The sequence below is a fragment of the Podarcis pityusensis genome, assembly GCF_964106645.2.
Source record: "Podarcis pityusensis genome assembly, chromosome: 2".
Taxonomy (NCBI): domain Eukaryota; kingdom Metazoa; phylum Chordata; class Lepidosauria; order Squamata; family Lacertidae; genus Podarcis; species Podarcis pityusensis.
Window position 1 is genome coordinate 14,237,862 of NC_138029.1, and position 18,889 is coordinate 14,256,750.

The following is an 18,889-nucleotide window of genomic DNA, read 5'->3' on the forward strand; positions in this document are numbered from 1 at the left end:
GCCCCTCCCTTTCCAGAGTTGTCAACCTTTTTTAGGGCTGGAGGAGGTGGGCAGTGGCTGGAGGGTGGCTCCTCTGGCGGGGTAGAGGTGGAGGCTGGACGCGGTGCTTCCCGGCTTGGCTGGCTGCTTTGTGCCACGGTGGCCATGGCAGGCAGCACACTGAGCGAGTGAGCGGCTTGGTTTTTCCCCTTTTAGCCTTCTGGCGCCCCGCAGAATTCGGCACCTGCAGGCTAAAAGGGAAAAAACCGAGCCGATGCTCAGCCGGAGCGGCGCATGCACCCTTGCTCACTCATTGCGCTCATTCTGTGTTCCCTGGACTCTTGCCTGGCGCCCTCCAGAACTTGGCGCCCTGGCGCCCCGCACCACTAGCCTCTATGGGTAAGAGGCGCCTGGGTGTTGCTGTCATTGCACCAGGTTGGCACCATGTTGCCTGACAATGCTTATTCAGTGTTTCTTTCTCAGTTCTTGCTATTTCCTTTCTCTCGCAGCCTGTTCTGAACAGACTCTGAACCATCTCCCAGCTCTCCCTTTCTGTTGCCTGGTTTCGCTTGCATTTAAGTCTCTTTGTACGGAATGAATTTGCTTCCAAAGCATTCTAAAAAAAACCCTGTTGTCTTTCTCTGTGTATATTCTTCTATCCCATTGGGCACTGTTATATGCCCATTATGAAATCTGGCCAAAGTTGAGAATGGACTACAGATCCCCTCCCCCATCACTGGGGCTCATGTCTAGGCTAGACAAACAGCAAATCACATGATAAAGCTATTTATGGACAATAAACCACTTGAGACTACAGGTTGGGGATTGCAGGCTTGAATGACCTTCCAGTGTGAGTGTATTGGGGGGACGGGGACATCCTTCTCTAACAGGAGTGTTCTATGTGCATGGAGGTTTTGCTTTTTAATATGGGAAAAACATTCAGCCAGCAGATTCCCTGACCCACAGTGGTAAAGTGCAGGCACAGAATACCAGATACTGAGCTGTTTGTTTAGGCCAGGATTGAATGGGGGAAAAAATATTTCCTTCTGAAAAAGCCATTGCTTTTGCTGATACTCCATATATTTCTCTCCCTGTTCACTGTAAAATGAACTCATTCCAGTTCTCGTGTCTCCCCCCACAGACCATGTGCCCCAAATCTTTTAAAACAATTTCTGTTGGGTTTTTCTCTGCATCCCTCTCCAGTTCAGGGGTTATAATGGTTTAAGGCAGGGTTAGAAAACCTTTGGTCCTCCAGATGTTGCTGAACTAGAACTCCCATCATTGCTGGCCATTTGCCCATGCTTACTGGGATTGATAGGAGTTGTAGTTCCGCAACATCTGGAGGACCAAAAGTTTCTCAACCCTGGTTTAAGGAAACCAAGTGAATATAGTGCTTTCAAGCCCAGCAGCTGCCAAGGGGTAGAGCAGTAAAACTACCTTCTAGATTATGGAGTTTAGGATGGATAATGGGAAAAAGTGAGGGAAGAGGAAGAGGGGAACGTTCTGCTCACTATCTATGAAAAGTTTTCGGTATTTAGACTTTAGAATTCTAAGCATCTGTACGGTCCCTGAATACCCCCCCCCCCACGCAAACAGCCACAGCCTCGAAACAGACATTTTGCAGAAATATCAGTGCGTCTGTCATCTCTCTGGGTTCAAGGCAACGGTTTGCTCTCCAAACCGTTCCTCATTTTCCTTGGTTCATCATGCGAAATGGTTAGCCCTGGGTGTTTTTCATTGGTAATGAACACTGGTAATTGCCGTTTGTTTTGTGAATGTGCCGATAAGTTTTAGGGCAAATCTACACTACAAACCTGTATATTGGTTTTATTGCAGTTTTAACTGTCCTGGCTTTCTCTCGAAGAATCCTGGGAGCTGTAATTTTGGTGAAGGTGCTGAGAGATTCCTATAGACAGAGCTGTAGTTCCCAGTGTGTCCTGAGGAGCTGGAATGACTGTTAAATCAGTTTTAAGTCTGTAGTGTACATGTGTCTTTTGTTAGAAAGCCCAACAGCTTTAAACAGAACTGCAACTCACAGCATCCCTTGAGTGGGAGCCACATCTTGTTTGAAATGGGCAGAAACTAATATTGTAGGATACAGTGGTACCTCGGGTTACATACGCTTCAGGTTACGTATGCTTCAGGTTACAGACTCCACTAACCCAGAAATAGTGCTTCAGGTTAAGAACTTTGCTTCAGGATGAGAACAGAAATCGGGCTCCAGTGGCAAGGCGGCAGCAGGAGGCCCCATTAGCTAAAGTGATGCTTCAGGTTAAGAACAGACCTCCGGAACGAATTAAGTACTTAACCCGAGGTACCACTGTATTTAGGTTTGAGGTGGAGAAGGTGTCCTAGTTTCTATGTTTGCTTATTAAGAGGCTGTGACAAAATTCTAGGTTGATATTGCTTATAGCTTCATTGGAGATTGGCTTCCAAAGAGATGGTGATCTCATTTCTTCCTGCAGGGGCCACTCAAGTCCATGGGGGGTGGGGTGTTTTTTGTAGTCCTCTTTAGATCCCTGCTCTTAAGAGGTCACTCATTATCGCCGCTCTTCCCCATGCAGTGTGTTCAGCTGAAGTCTCCCCTGCAACCTGTGCCAAGAGTAGCAAAATCATCAGCCCAGCTACCCTCATTTGATAGCAAACTCATATCACACGACTTGCTGGGAACCACACTTGGACTCCTCTTTTGGAAGCATAGGAGTGCTGGGTCAGGATGATGACCCAGCTAGCTAAGCGGTCAGTTCTTTGGCAATGAAGCATTTGGCTGGATCCTGTTGCTAGCCTAGATGAACTTGTGATCTGATCTAGCCACGTTCTTCTTAAGTCCTTACACTTAAAGGCCAGGCAGATGCAGCAGCAGAGAAGCATCTCTATAGACAATATCAAAGTTGTCATCTCTTGCCTCGGACATCTGACATTGCTCTTCACATCTCCAGCTGAAGTGGCATAAAAGACCAGTTTCTTTCTATTGTCTGCCCCTACTGTGTCTCCAAGGTCTCCAAGTGTGCTGCCCAGCAGGTGAGGAGAAGACCCAGGAAGGAATGGGACAGAGGAGCACTGCCTGCTTTTTCTTTGCTTCAGCTGGAGATAAGCAGAATTAGTTTCCTGACTCTGGCCCCACCTAGTGTCTGTCTCCCTAGTCAGTCATTATGGGCACACCAGCCTCTCCTGCCCTTAACTAGTACAACATGCATCTCCAGAACTTTAAAGCTCCACTTCATAGGTAGCTGTGTTGCTTACCTCTGTGCAAACAGGTAAAAGTCACTGACGTCCTGGTATTGCAGCAGCTTCCTCCTGTTCTTGATCAGGACGGCAATGCAAAGCAGCACTTCAAACGTGATTTCCTCCCGATCTACAGATGTGAAAGGGCCTGGCAGGGGCTCCTCACCTATTGGCAGAGAATATTGTATGTTTTCTCCAGGACTTCTTTTGGATTGTGGACCTAGACCAATTCAGGGAGTTGTTTGCGAGTGAGGCACCAGGAAAACTCAGTGATGGGGGACCTGGGGATGGGGATGAGTTGTGGAGCAAGGTTACGTAAAGGGGCTTTTCCTTGATAAAGTCCCCTCTGAGGAAACCAGCAACTCCCTGCTCTCCCATTAGAGCTGAAGCAAAGATTCACGCCGATTCAAAATTTCGTATCACCTTGCAATTTGACTCCCTCTTAGAATTTGACTCCCATTTTGATCATTTTCTAATGTTGCCACTGAAATTGTACTGAAGGATGTATTTCACTTGCAAAGACAATCTGAGGCAAGAAAATACAAATGGTGCCAAAATGGTGATAATTGTAGTAATAAAAACTGTAGATCAGCATATATATTTTTTGAGTGAGTCAGTGGCTTGCAAAAATAAATAAACATTAATTAACTGACCACTTGCTGCCCTTAAATTGTTTGCTGAAACCTACTTCCCTGCTTTGTAATAGAGTTTATCCCAGAAACATGCTAAGAGGAAATTGGCAAATCCACACCGTGATCAACTCCTGCCCGGAAACCAATATCCCCACTGTGGAAGAAGGTGTGGATTCAGAATTGGCCTCCACAGTCACTTATGGACTCATTGTTAAAACCGTGTTTATGGAAGACAATCTTACTTGGCTATGAGTGATCGCCAAAGAAGATGATCCCAGAAACACCATTTCCTTCTCCCTAAGACATTTCTAGCCTGGTATAAATGCACAGTGAAAGGAGGCAGCAGAATGCTCACATGGCAGAATGATGTGCATCATTCTTGTCCCCAGGTGGAGGAAACACAGTTTATGCTACTGCCGTGCCTCCAGGGACCTGCTTCCCAAGAGCACAGGGCTCACCTTCCCTACGAGTCAGCCAGATCCAGGCTCCAAAATTCATCCTCTCAGATTCCAAGGCGCTGATCTCTAGGACCCTCACAGCATCAGAGTGGTCTAAGTCCTTCTGGAAAAGTAGCAGCAGCCACCTGACATAGAGGCACATAGAGCAGGGGTCAGCAACCTTTTTCAGCCATGGGCCGGTTCACCGTCCCTCAGACGTTGTGGGGGGGCTGGACTATTTTTTTTTGGGGGGGGGGGGAATGAATGAATTCCTATGCCACACAAATAACCCAGAGATGCCAAAATGGTCATAATTGTAGTAATAAAAACTGTAGATCAGCATATATATTTTTTGAGTGAGTCAGTGGCTTGCAAAAATAAATAAACATTAATTAACTGACCACTTGCTGCCCTTAAATTGTATGCTGAAACCTACTTCCCTGCTTTGTAATAGAGTTTATCGCAGAAACATGCTAAGAGTTTATCCCAGAAACATGCTAAAAGGACACATTCTGCTCATGTAAAAACACTCTGATTCCCGGACGGTCCGTGGGCCAGACTTGAGAAGGCGATTGGACCGCATCCGGCCCCCGGGCCTTAGGTTGCCTACCCCTGACATAGAGGGTTGCAAGAGGTGATGGATAAGGAAAACTGACCGTCTTAGCCTTTCATTTTACACTGACAAAAGCCCACTTCTTTACAGACCCCTCTAGCCCATTTCTAGGTCCTTCCTTGGCCTGGGTCAAATCTGATGCAGACCACTCTCCTGGGGTTCAGCACTAGCACCCTTGGAACACTTCGTCCCGCTTAATGTGTGATGGAGCATGCACAGCATGTATTTTTCCCCACCAGCCCCAGTAATCAGAGCTAGAAATTAAGAAGTACGTATTGGACAAGTTGACAGCAAGAGTGGAAGGCCTAGTATAGTATATAAGGAAAGAAACACACAGATAAAGCTTTGTATTTTAAAGAGGTCTTTGCATGGGTGCTAGCTTCCATATCTTAGAGGCATAGATGCTGATTATGCAAAACTTGTGTCTGCATAATCAATTATTCAGGATGGGCTTAATTTGTATGATTTATGCAGGTCACAAAATCAAGCTCTTGTTGCAGAATTTGGTCACCTCTGCATGCTGGCTGAGAGCCATCCCTTCTGTGGGGATCTCTGCAGTTTGCTCCTTCCTCCTTGTCCAGGGTTTGTAGGGAGGTGGGGATTTTTTTTTTACCTGAGGCAAAAGAGCAGCTTGTCACTGGACACGCTCTCGATGTGGTCATACAGTTCTGGGTCCACGTGTTTCAGAAGCTCCTCACAGATTTCTGTGCAGGCAGGAGAAAGGTAAAGGTAAAGGGACCCCTGACTGTCTGGGGTTGTGGCGCTCATCTCGCTTTATTGGCCGAGGGAGCCGGCACACAGCTTCCGGGTCATGTGGCCAGCAGGACTAAGCCGCTTCTGGCGAACCAGAGCAGCGCACCAAAACGCCGTTTAGCTTCCCGCCGGAGTGGTACCTATTTATCTACTTGCACTTTGACGTGTTTTCAAACTGCTAGGTTGGCAGGAGCAGGGACCGAGCAACGGGAGCTCACCCTGTCGTGGGGATTTGAACCGCCGACCTTCTGACTGGCAAGCCCTAGGCTCTGTGGTTTAACCCACAGCGCCAAAAGAATGCCTCAAATCATGCACTCAACCAACCAACCCCATGTCCCCATGCCATCTTTGCCCTCAACAAACTGCTCTCTGGAGAGGGGCAAAACTGGGACAGGTGGTGACAAAGATCCTGATTTGCAACGGTTGCCAACATGTCAAAAGAGGTGTTCTCACCTGGAGGAAACATTACATGCACATCATGAGCAATGCCTGGTAAAATGTCCAAGGCCGGTGGACTTTGCTGGGGTGGGGAGTGGAGCTTCTTTTTTCTTCCCCATGACTTGCAAAAGCTGAACAAAGTAGATTCTTTAGCAAATGTATGCCCTTTGGCTTTATTCAGGTTGCAGAATTTAGCTTTTCTTAGCACAGGATAGTCTTTTTCTATTTAATTGCACACAGCTCTGCCTATCAATACCCTCTCTCCTTCAATCTAAGACCTAATACAGGCATAGGCAAACTTGGCCCTCCAGCTGTTTTGGGACTACAATTCCCACCATCCCTGACCACTGGTCTTGTTAGCTAGGGATGATGAGAGTTGTAGTCCCAAAACATCTGGAGGGCCGAGTTCGCCTATGCCTGACCTAATACACATGGTCCAGCAAATAGAAGCCAGGAGACCATATACCTCCTCTCAGTGGCATAGCGTTGGGGGGGGGTTGAGAGGGGCAGTTGCCCTGGGTGCATTGGGGGTGCATATGCTTCCCTCTCCCTGTTGGCGGTGGGAGCAGCCTAGGCCCATGGTGAGCAGGCATTGATGGAGGGAGGCAGGCAACCTCAGCATAGACTAGCCCAGCTCTCCTCTTTGCAGGCTTCAGGGTGATCCGTCCACCAAGGGCCACGTCAGCCAGGCAGGCTCGCCCTGTGCGTGCAGGTAGGCAGTGCAGCATGGTCCTTCTTGGCTCTGGTGGGGGGTTGCTCCATTGTCAGCGTCAGCTTGCCTGCCCGGGATGCCAGCAACCCATGCTACACCACTGCCTCCTCTCTCCCAATGTCCCTTTCCACTGCTTGGTTAACTGTCCACTCCCATATTTCTTTCTCCCTGGCCGAAGACAGTTACAATATCTAGAGAGGCCACAGCTAGGTTCTTCACGCATGGTGTGAGCGAGGTTTCTTCCTAATTTTGCAATTTGCATGGCGGATCTGCATTCTAGCAAATGGAACACGGGGTGAGCAATGGTTGTGCCTCTTCCCCTATGCCACATGTAAGTTTACCAATTCATATGTTAATTCTAAGGCATTTAAAGGGGGGGCAGTTGCAAAATAACTATGGGATTTTTTGGAGTGACATCACAGGCAGCATTCAGTTGACACTTTCCACAATCCACATTCCCTGAAAATTTTCAGAACAGTCCATTCCTCCCTGGTGCTTAAACCTGGAGAGGATAATGTATGTTTGCATCAGATGTTGTGGGGAGGTGTTTCTTTCTCTCCCTCCCCACTTTCTCACGTGTCTTGCGGCGAACACCCATGGTGGTGAAACTCCACGCTGAACGTCTCATGTAGCCCACAAAGCACCAGAAGGCTTCAGTCTCATTTTCCAGGGTCTCCAGAAAGCGGCTGGCAAAGTCATTCATGCCCTGGCAGTATCCGATGTCTGCAGAGGAGGAAAGAAACCAGCAGTAGGGAAGAAGCTGTCAACCTTCCCTTTTTTTGCGGGAAATTCCCTTATTCCAGCGCTGTTTCTCGCTGCTTCCTGGATTGTTAGATATCCCGTAGACTGTCCCCGGGACAGGTGAGGCTGCTGATCCCTTATTTTCAAATCTGAAAGTTGACAGCTATGGGAAGAAGTGCTGTTGGCACCCGGAATTGCCAGCCCACCTTGCAGCCATTTAGGGGGGAAACATGGCATGTGCAAAGTGTCATGCAATAAAGGGATAATAAATAGCTCAAAATATCACAGAATCATGAATCCAGAAGAGCACGCTCCTCTACTGTTCACAGGGGGGGGGGGGGGATGATATACTTGTGTAGTTGGAATCCCCAAAGATCACAATCTGAGCCCACTACTGCAGTTACCCATTGCTGACTACATCTTTGCATCCCTTTACTCTGCAACAACCCTGTTTACTCTTGGGCTGCTTTAAAAGCAGAGAAAGAATCTATCGTTACAGAGGTTGTGAGCTACCCCTAATCTCTGCCGAGCGGTAGCAAGATTCCAGGGGGTCCAGGCACATGCCCAGCTATTGTGTTTCCGTTGGCAAAATTAAGGCTAGTGTCATGAAGAAATAGGGTTTCTTTTACACATATTTACACCTAAAGCCTTCAGTGGAGGGGTGCAGAACATTCTACCCCAAGAGTGTCTCTCATTGCTCCTCTCATAGCTTCAGCAAGTTGAGGTCCAAAGCAACAGTCAGTCATGGCTCCTGGTTTCTCAGTACAGCTTCCTCCAGCCAGCAAGCATGGAGTTCAAGGTTTCCTGCAGCCCCTCTCGTGCCTCTGTCCCAGCCTGCCAAGGTGGTTTTGCCCTTCGTGGCCTGGAATCCTGTCTACTTCCTCCTGCACCTTTAGATTTCAAAAAGGACACTTTTTCCTGTGACAACATGCTCCTGCCACCTTGGCTACTTCCCAGATCTCCTTTCGCTGTCCACTCCTCAGAGCAGGGGGGAAGGATAGCTTTTTGCATTGCCAAGGACAGTTAATGGTTTTGTCCCTGGCTCCCTATTGTTTTTTCATGGCTCTGCACTTAGCTAGCCCAGCTAAGCTGTTTCGCATAAGCCTAGCTCAGGAATTTATTGCGTGGCACAGTTCTGCAGCTTGTATTCTCCCTTCATATTCCAAATATTGTCTAAATACTACCCTTTATTAAGTTCTACACTTCACAGACTCTGGTACGCTAGATCTATGACAGAAGTATAGCATTGGCAAGACTGGTCTGGATGTCATCTTTGGGTCTGCAGTTTTATATTTTCATGATGGGATTCTGTAGAAAGCGAGGGTGCTAAGGTCACATCCATGGCATACATTTAAAGCACCATTTTAATAGCTCTGGCTTTCCCTGCCCCAAAGAACCCTGGTAGCGTGTGTATGAATACACACGAGCAGTGGACACACGTGGGCTTAGACACGTGAGTGTGATGCATACAGAGTGGGTCTAGGGAGTTTTGCACATTCCTTCTTGTGCAAAAATGTACGCGCTATATCTAGCACGGTCTACACTGCTGGCTGTGGGATGTTTAGCAGAGACCTCCTGAGGGGAAGGTCTGTTCCGCCCCTGAACTGCCTTGAGAAAAGCCCTACGCCTCTTTGAGAAACACTTTGGGTTGAAAAGGACATGGCAAATTAAAAGCACCATATAAATGATGAATGGCAGGCCTGTAAAGTGTCAGGAACGGATAGAGGGGTGGAGGTGAATGGAGCAGGGAAGCTGGCAGGCAGACATCTGATGCCATCAAGTGAGATTCCTGGAAGTGGGTCGAGTACAGCAGTTTCCTCACCTTGGTGGAAGGCCACGTACGTGACGAGAATTTCCCGGAGGTAAAGCAGATTCACTAGTCCTTCGCGTCTGGGGGGAGAGAGAGAGAGAGAATAAATCCATACGCTAGGTATTATGGTGGTGGCCTTGATCATGAGTGTACCCCAAATTAGTTCTAAAAAGAGGAGAAAGCATCTGGGACAGTTTTGAGTGGCCAGTTCCTTAGATCCATTAGCTGGGATTATTCACTGGCAAGGGAAAGGAACTTGGCACATACTCAGAGGATCCGCCCCCCCCCCCCCGCGCTATTCCTTCACATGTTCCCAGTCAGAGCCCTAGAATTAAAGTTGATTCAATAGTGGGGTAGGAGAGCTGGGGAGGGAAATCACATCTGGCAACCAATGCACCCCTTTGGTTTCAGATAATACATGGGTAGCCCAGGACACAAATGTTCACAACTCTCTAGGGCAGGCATAGGCAAACTTGGCCCTCCAGATGTTTTGGGACTACAACTCCCATCATCCCTAGCTAACAGGACCAGTGGTCAGGGATGATAAGAATTGTAGTTTCAAAACATCTGGAGGGCTGAGTTTTCTTATGCCTGCTCTAGCGGTTTGGTTGGCTCATTTACCAGAAGTAAGGTAAAGGGACCCCTGACCGTTAGGTCCAGTCGCGGCTGACTATGGGGTTGCGGCGCTCATCTCGCTTTACTGGCCAAGGGAGCCGGCGTACAGCTTCCAGGTCATGTGGCCAGCATGACTAAGCCGCTTCTGGCGAACCAGAGCAGTGCACGGAAATGCCGTTTACCTTCCCGCCAGAGTGGTACCTATTTATCTACTTGCACTTTGATGTTGCTAGGTTGGCAGGAGCAGGGACCGAGCAACAGGACCTCATTCTGGAAGTGTATACTTTGTTCCGACCAAAGTGTCTGAAACCAGAGGTGAAATATATTGGCCTTATTTTCAGCTCTCCTGCCGCACTACTGGATGTATCGACACTGTCAACGACTATTCCTGCTCTTCAAGGAGGCTTGGTGGACAGTAGCAGTGAGAATAGGGATTTCCAAGGGAAAATTCTCAACACTAACCAAACTACAATCCCCAACATTCTTTGGGAGAGGCTACGTTAAAACCTGTATATAAACGATAGAGGTTTGGAGGATAGAGAGTATTCCCCAATAGCTGCCTCAAAGCTCTGCTGTAGTACAGGAATTACAAAAGAAGATATTCAGGACCAGAGAGGGCAGGAGAAGAATGTAACTGGAAAGGGCTGGATGTGTGATAATGGGAAGCAGGGAGGAATCTAACAGTAGGTACTACAAAAGGACTGGCAAGTCTGCTCGTATAGGGCAATTTGTGTAACAGGTATATACGTAGGTGTAGCAGGTTCTGCGTGGGGATAACCTGAAACCTGATTATCTCAGGCCCAAAAGAGGAGTGACAATTTCTGATTGGATATTTCAACTTAAAATTATAATAATAATAATTTTTTAAAAAAACACCCTTCGAAACAGTTCTCTCTCTCTGTGTGAGGGGATTCTAGTTTTCCTGGAGGAGTGATGCTAGATTAGGGAATCCTTAACCCTTTGCCCTGCCCTCCTTTCCTGATCTAAATCCCACCCACCCACTGGTGCTAACAGCAGTGTCATGGTAGATTTAGACCAGCAAAACATCACAGGAGTGGGAAGGTTTAAACTTTCCTTCCACCAGCGCCATTGCTCTCTGAGCAAAATCAGAACTGCTTTTAAGCTAAAACGAATAATGAAAAGGAGATATGATCACCCGTCTCCTGTATCACATGTTTCTTGGCTTAAAGTTTTCATTTTGAGGTGTGGGGTTCCCCCTCTCCCCCCCCCCCCAGATTGTGGGGGGTAGGGCATATTCCAGCTTTTGACGAATGCTGACAGCTTAGTAATGTGATCTGAGTTTTGGAAAAGTCCTATATGTCAAATTCCTCTGCTGTTACAAGCCAAATAATCCCAGGAAGAAATGTTCTGCGCACTTCTTCCTGAAGGAGAGGGCAGACTTGTCCATGTTTGGGTATAATCTGTTGGGATATTACAATATTTGACTTCAGACCTGCACAATGCCTACCAAACTAAATGAAAACTGCCAGGTATGAGCGGCAACCCTCCAGTGGGTTTGATTCCTGCCTGCCTGGGTTTGCAAAAATGGATGTGTGTATGTGTGAAGACAGGACCTGGCGAGCTGATTCCAGCTTGTGGGGGAAGCAGTGGTCATAGTTTACACAGGCCTGTACATCATTCAGGAAATCCCCCCTTTGAATTTTCAGAATCTGAATTTTCAAAATTTGCTGGAAGTCCCAACTTTTTGTTTTGCCTTGGCTGGGGAGGGCCAACTTCTCACTGAAAGAATGTCCGGTGTCTGTCCGTCTGGGGTACGTCGGCATCAATGTCTTGAAGCGCCTTTTGGAACTGTTGCTCGTTAATGTGCGAGAAGGGCAGGCTATGCTGACGAAAGACAGAATTGCATTGACGTTAGAGTGGGAGACATTAGGTGTTATATACTGAAGTTCTCACCCTGGGCCAGCAGGGGGATACTGTAGATAGTTATGCAAATAAGGGATCGAAAGTGACATTCAGTGATTGGATAGTTTTAGAAAATTGTTACAGTTACGTTGTACTGGAGCTCTATATAAGCAGGCTGACTGAACCCTTCAATTCAGTTCTGTTCTGGCCTGTGAATAAACAAGAGCTGTTTGAAGAATCGCTGTGTCGTCTGATATGTTCACCCACAACTTAACATTAAGGAAGGGCTAGTTAGCACACTGACGCTTGGAAGCATATTTCGTGAGTTCTCAGTTCCACCCCATGTCTGGGAATGGAGTAATTGTGTGCTGGATTAGGCCAAGAGCCAGCCTGGTCCAGGATTCTGTGGCCAGTAGATGCTTCTGAAAACCTTCTCAAGATGGAGCCCTATACTCTATGACCATTGTAAAATAGGAGGATAAGACATCAGGAGATCCCTGACATGACTCTCTTCCTTCCATCAAATCCCTTCTCAAGAGTCAAGATCCATTTCCTTGAAAGTGAAAAGCAGCCATGCAGAGTGAGGGTGGATTGGGACTAGAACTCTGGGGCAAGGTGGGGCTTAATTCCTCCTTCTGCTGTTGTTTTCCTGATCTAACTGCCACCCTTCCACCCGCCACCATTTTTCAGATGTGGGAAACAGTGTAAAGTGTAAAGGGACAAAACCACACACAACTCCACTCCTCCCCCAGTGTCATGGCTCTGAAGTGGTTCACCTCTCCCTACAGCTGCTTTTAGCTAACAAAAACCAATCCTGCAGGACATCCACTCTGTGGATCTTACACTGTCTTGTCATTTGGTTTGGTCCTAAGAGTTAAAAACATGCACGGGGAACACCACATGTAGCACCCATTGCTGGGCTGCACCATTTCAGACTGCAGCCAGGCGTTTAAATGTTTTTCTCCACAAAGAATATAAGAATTACAATGTCTGGGAGAAGATTGGGGGTAAGTCTTTTCTCTGATGTGCTGGCTTCAAATGTGCAAGGAGTGGTTTTTTTTATACCACCCTTTGCTGAGAGTTAAAAGGCAGAGATTTCCAAGTCATTACAATTTCAACACCACTTGGAAGAAATGTCCTCTGATGTGGAAGCCTCTAACTCAGTGTTTCTCAAACTCGGGTCTTCAGCTGTTTTTGGACTGCAGTTCCCATCATCACTGGTCTTGCTAGCTAAGGATGATGGGGATTGTAGTCTGAAAACAGCTGGAGACCTAAGTTTGGGAAACACTAACTCTATGTGTCCTCTGGCTGGTTAAGAGTCACTTTGTGGTAACTGGAAAATCTTCACCTTGCATGTGCTTAAAGCATGACACTTTTTTTTTAAAAAAAGAAACAGTCTTCCCAGGGTTGTGTCATAATAATAATAATATATATATAAATTATTATTTATACCCCGCCCACCTGGCTGGGTTTCCCCAGCCACTCTGATCGGCTTCCAACAAAATATTAAAATACAGTGGTCTGTTAAACATTAAAAGCTTCCCTAAACAGGAATGCACTGAAAACAAATTTTAGGACTAAGCTTTGCCGAGCCTGAGTTAAACTACGCCTTGCTCACCAGCTCATTACCCTACCCGCCTCAACATCATTAATTAATATCCATTTCAAGAAAGTAATTTTCTATTTCATATCTCACCTCATCAAAGATATCTGTAGGAGGACTGGCTGTTTCAGCTTCCCTCCATTGTTCGTCATGTCTCTGGATCGCCAAGGAAAGCTCCACTATAGGAGTAAGTGAATAGTAAACAACACATCATTTGCCAGGTGTGGTCCCTTTAAGAGGTGGAGCCCTGTTGCTCCACCCAGTGGGAGGGATGTAGCAGGATACTAAGCCATCAGGCATTGGTTGTACTTACAGTCGGAATGAACCCTCATTACGGCAGCCCAGGGGAAGCGCTGTTTCCACGAGCGCTTCATCCACCGATACTGAGAGGACATTTGCTGGTCCAGCTCCTTCCTCTCTTCAGTTGTGGATTTCTCTGGGTACACCCCAAAAAGAAACTTCCAGGTGATCTTTCTCTCACTGGGATGCGTGCCTAAGAAAAGACACACATTACCCTACATTGACCACCCCTCCCAGTGTAGTAACACCAAACCACAGTTTTAAACGGGTCCCCATCCAGTTGAGATGCCTGATGGATAGCACTGCAGTAGTGGTGGGGCGGAATCGGAGTTGGGGTTAATCTTGCAAGCACGTGTCTAAACCCGAGAAGGAAGAGGATGCAACTTTGCGGGAAGCACAGAAAAATGTCGCTGGGGGAAAGGGTTAAGCATCCCTCCCCGCTACTGCTTTTCAGCTCAAAACTGCTTTCTTCTCCACTTCCCACACAAAAATTCAGGGCTTTAGTACTAATCAAACACCCGGGAAACTGAATTTAGTGTCCTTTCACCACATTCTCTGTGTGGTCCTGTGCTGTGAACGAATGACCTCCCAAAATTCTCCACTGTGTTTGAAGAAAATGTGGTTTGGGGCTGAAAAAGGTTCCTCACCCCTGGGCTAAAAAGGTAAAGGTAAAGGACCCCTGGCAGTTAAGTCCAGTCGCAATGACTCTAGGGTTGTGGCGCTCATCTCGCTTTATTGGCCGAGGGAGCCGGCGTACAGCTTCTGGGTCATGTGGCCAGCATGACTAAGCCGCTTCTGGCGAAACCAGAGCAGCGCACAGAAATGCCGTTTACCTTCCTGGTGGAGCGGTACCTATTTATCTACTTGCATTTTTGGCGTGCTTTCAAATTGCTAGGTTGGCAGGAGCTGGGACTGAGCAACGGGAGCTCACCCCATCGTGGGGATTCGAACCGCCGACCTTCTGATCGGCAAGCCCAAGAGGCTCTGTGGTTTAGACCACAGCGCCACCCGCGACCCCTGGGGCTAAAGGATGCCAGAAACAGGCTTCCCCCTCCCTGCCGCCACCAGCATCTCCACAGTGTAGATGGTGGGGCTACCTCTCTCGTAGACCAGCTTGCGCATGCGGAAGACATCCAGCCGCCCATCTTTGTCAAATAAGGTGTAGATTGACTGAGAGGGCAGAGATGTGTTCTCTCTTGCAGAGCGGGAGGGAAATGCCGCGCCATCTTCGTCCCGGTGGTTTTTAGTGGGATCTTTCTGGCTACTGCCTGCTATCTCTTCTTGGTTCTTGCTGGGGCTTGTCGTGAGCTCAGCAGAACTTATGTGTTGGCTTCTTGAGACCAGGAAAGGAAAAGTAGAACATGTCAGATTTTTTTAGACTTCATTTCTGTAGGCGGTCTGCTGGCCCTTAGGATGAACTTAGCTGTATAGTGGTACCTCGGGTTACATACGCTTCAGGTTACATACACATCAGGTTACAGACTCCGCTAACCCAGAAATAGTACCTCAGGTTAAGAACTTTGCTTCAGGATGAGAACAGAAATCGCGCAGCGGCAGCGGGAAGCCCCATTAGCTAAAGTGGTGCTTCAGGTTAAGAACAGTTTCAGGTTAAGAACAGACCTCCGGAACTAATTAAGTACTTAACCCGAGGTACCACTGTAGTACAAAATGAAGAACTGAAACATCATGCAAATTTGAACTGGCTAGCCCATTCTCCAGACTGAAATGTTGTGACATTTAAATATTTTCTCAAATGGTAATGTTGTGTGGGAGGTGCTTGACAACTTTCTTCTGCCTCTAAAGTTCACAAATCAAACTGCATCCACAAGAGGGGATTTTGTGATATATAAAGGAAAATAGAAATCATAAGATGTACAACCAAATTTCAGTCAGTAAGGTTTGAAAATTCCTTATACAGTTGTACCTTGGAAGTCGAATGGAATCCGTTCTGGAAGTCCTTTGGACTTCCTAAATGTTCGGAAATGAAAGTGCGGCTTCTGATTGGCTGCAGGAAGCTCCTGCAGCCAATAGGAAGCTGCGCCGGACGTTCGGCTTCTGAAAATCGTTCGAAAACTGGAACTCTCATTTCTGGGGTTTGATCGTTTGGGAGCTGATTTCAGGAGACAAGGCGTTCGAGATCCAAGGTACGACTGTATATTTATTTTCTGTACTTTGATTTGTCATGTACCTTGATAGGAACCGAAGAAACTGCCATGAAGTTGAGTTTATTTATACTAGACTCCTTATTTTGTGCCCTCCTGTGTTTTGTTTTTTTGCTGAAACACATTCTGAATGTCCTTCCTGCCTCACCAAGGACTAGACACCTATTTTAAAATAATTAAGCTGAAATTCTTGGAACTGTATCAAAAGTGACTTAGGATTTGCTCAGTGTCTCCTCTTTGTGTCCTGCCATATGAACACCATCCATATAATCACAGCTGTGATTCCCCATCTCTCCCCCCCCCATTTTCTTCCTGGCAGAAGCTCTGACCTTGCAAAGGATTCCAGACATGGGAACAGGGCCTTCAGGACACGGTAACTGGCAGCCGTTTGAAGTAACCATTGGGTCTGATCTTCTGCAAACTGCAACAGGATTGCAATGGTCTCTCTGTGGGGCATAAGCATTTGGTTAGCTCTGATCATCACAGACAGGGATAAGGAGCCATGTGGAAGCTGGTAGGAGCAATTCATGAATGAGAGAAGCTAGACGACAGAGAGCAAGTTTTGAAGTGGCAGCATAGGAATATAAAAAGAGCCCTGCAAGTTTGGACCAAAGGTCTATATGTAACCCACAGTCGCCAGCCAGACGCTTTCAAGAGTCCTGTCATTAGAGCAGTAACTGGTGGTTGAAGGCACATTGCATCTGAAGATGGTGGCTCAAATACCCTGGACATCTGCTTGCAGGCTTCCCAGTTGGCCACAGTGAGAATGGGATGCTGGACCACATGGTCCTTTGGCCTGATCCAGCAGCCTTTCCTTATGCTCTTATGGTAAAGCCATATCTTCCATTAATATCTCTAACCCCTCTTTTGAAGCCATTGCAGATGGTGGCCACCAGGCGCCGCCAACACATCTTGTAGCACTGAGTTCCATAAGTTAATAGCACAATGAGTAAAAATAAAAGTACCTTTTTTGTCTCCCAGTTTCAGAGGTTGACTCTGAGTTTCTGGCATTATAACTTACCGGATGGCTCGTAACCAGCTCCCGAGGAGCTGAGACACAAGACCTTTGGGCTCTGCGACCTTCATCCCCTGCCTCCCGGCGCCATAGGCATGGGGGCTATTCATGGATACAGGTGCACATGGCCCAGGAGGCTCTCCTTGCCTGTTTACCTGCCTGCTTGGGCACCTCTGCCTGCTGACGGCATTGTGGAACCCCTGTGACCTCACAATGGCTCTTTGTGCTGCTAGACCAGTGATGGCCAAACTTGGCCCTCCAGCTGTTTTGGAACTACAACTCCCATCATCCCTAGCTAACAAGACCAGTGGTCAGGGATGATGTAGTCCCAAAACAGCTGGAGGGAAAAGTTTGGCCATCACTGTGCTAGACTCTGGACTCAGCTATATTGGCAAAGAAAAAGCACGTAACAGTATATGCATTGTTTATGCATTCTAATGCTGTGACAAGATGGCGCTGTGTAGTTCCATTTTTGCTAACCCCATTTCCCATACAAAGTTTGCAATGCATTTAACAGAAACTTATTTGATCCAACCTCTGTAGCCTTTCCACTTGCCCTGTTTTATAGCCGCCTGACCAGGCTTCTCGCTTGCCACTCCCTTGTTTCGTTTAAAGGGAGATGAAAAGGAGGCAAAGGGAGGAGGTGAGAAGGGTTGGAGTGCGCTGGGACAAAGAGGGATCTGGGAATCGGCTAACAGAGAGACATGAGTGAGGACATGAGTGAGGAAACTCTGGCCCTCCAAATGTTGAACTACAACTCGACATCAGCTCCAGCATGTATGGCCAATGGCCAGGGATGATGGTGTATGGGCAATCTTTCTGGAAAATAATTGTAATTTCAAGGAGTTAGTTGATCTAGCATGGTCATCTCTTCCTGCCTCTGTTTACTTCCCCTCTCTATCTCTTGTTAAAGTTCTTTGATGGCTGAGAGCAGCCTTTAATGTATAATCTGCTGGAAGGAAGACGCAATAGTGATGGGTACTTTCTGACCTTCTTTGATGTAGAAGCATTGGGAAGAGGGTGATTAATGAATGACCTGCACATAGGCAGTTGGGCAAGCCATACAGGCTAGCTATCACTAATCTATATATCAGATGTTTTTTGGGCAGAGTGCTGAGAACCTTGTGCACAGACTGTTGGCCGTGGGGCTGTTGAAAAATTGAGACTACCTGGGGGAGTCACTTCACCACTTCTTGAGGGCTTCCCAGTGGCAGATTGAAGTGTTGCTTGGTAATGTATATATTGCTTGCTGTTTAGAATAAAAATCACTAATCTTCTCACTCACTTGTGTTTGGGCGTTGTAGTTCAGCAGCATCTGGAGGGCCAAAGGTTCCCCATACCCAATCTAGGGTGGCCCAGATTTTAGTGGCTCAACCTTGACTGACTGGTCTCACAATGCTTCAGAGAGTTGGGGGCAACTGGATTGTGATGCTGTAGCCTATGCTGCAGTTGCTCAGTTCACAGTAGGCCATTCCAGCAGGTCATCGTGAGCCCATGTACACAACTACCCTGTTTGGCATCCCAGGGCTCTGCTTATGCTTATAGCAGGTGCTTGCTGTGGTGAACATCGGGAGAGGTTTTGCCTGTCGCCACAGGGGTCTTCATTATAAAGGTAAAGGGGACCCCTGACCATTAAGTCCAGTCGTGGCCAACTCTGGGGTTGTGCGCTCATCTCGCTTTATTGGCTGAGGGAGCCGGCGTACAGCTTCTGGGTCATGTGGCCAGCACGACTAAGCCACTACTGGCGAACCAGAGCAGCGCACGGAAACGCCGTTTACCTTCCCACCAGAGCAGTACCTATTTATCTACTTGCACTTTAGCGTGCTTTTGAACTGCTAGGTTGGCAGGAGCAGGAACCGAGCAATGGGAGCTCACCCCATTGCGGTGATTCGAACCGCTGACCTTCTGATCGGCAAGCCCTAGGCTCTGTGGTTTAACCCACAGCACCACCCGCGTCCCTACCTCTTCATTATAGGGCAAGCCTAAAGTAG

At 47.4% G+C, this 18,889-nt stretch overlaps 1 protein-coding gene and 1 long non-coding RNA gene across 2 annotated transcripts; one reads left to right on the plus strand and one right to left on the minus strand.

Moving 5' to 3' along the window:
* Positions 1–1,596: 1,596 nt before the first annotated feature.
* LOC308471246 lies at positions 1,597–2,591 on the plus strand. The gene is made up of 2 exons (XR_013982836.1): positions 1,597–2,082; positions 2,310–2,591. It is a non-coding gene; the product is annotated as an uncharacterized lncRNA (long non-coding RNA).
* Positions 2,370–17,095, minus strand: LOC308470967 (uncharacterized protein). Its single transcript, XM_080994725.1, has 12 exons — positions 16,905–17,095; positions 16,213–16,329; positions 14,819–15,054; positions 13,735–13,914; positions 13,515–13,600; positions 11,697–11,800; positions 9,353–9,420; positions 7,366–7,512; positions 5,500–5,590; positions 4,295–4,419; positions 3,223–3,370; positions 2,370–2,571 (listed from the first exon to the last, which is right to left on the minus strand). Exons 1-12 carry the CDS (start codon positions 17,006–17,008, stop codon positions 2,520–2,522), a joined length of 1,458 nt encoding a protein of 485 aa, XP_080850851.1. The 5' UTR covers positions 17,009–17,095; the 3' UTR covers positions 2,370–2,519.
* Positions 17,096–18,889: the final 1,794 nt, after the last annotated feature.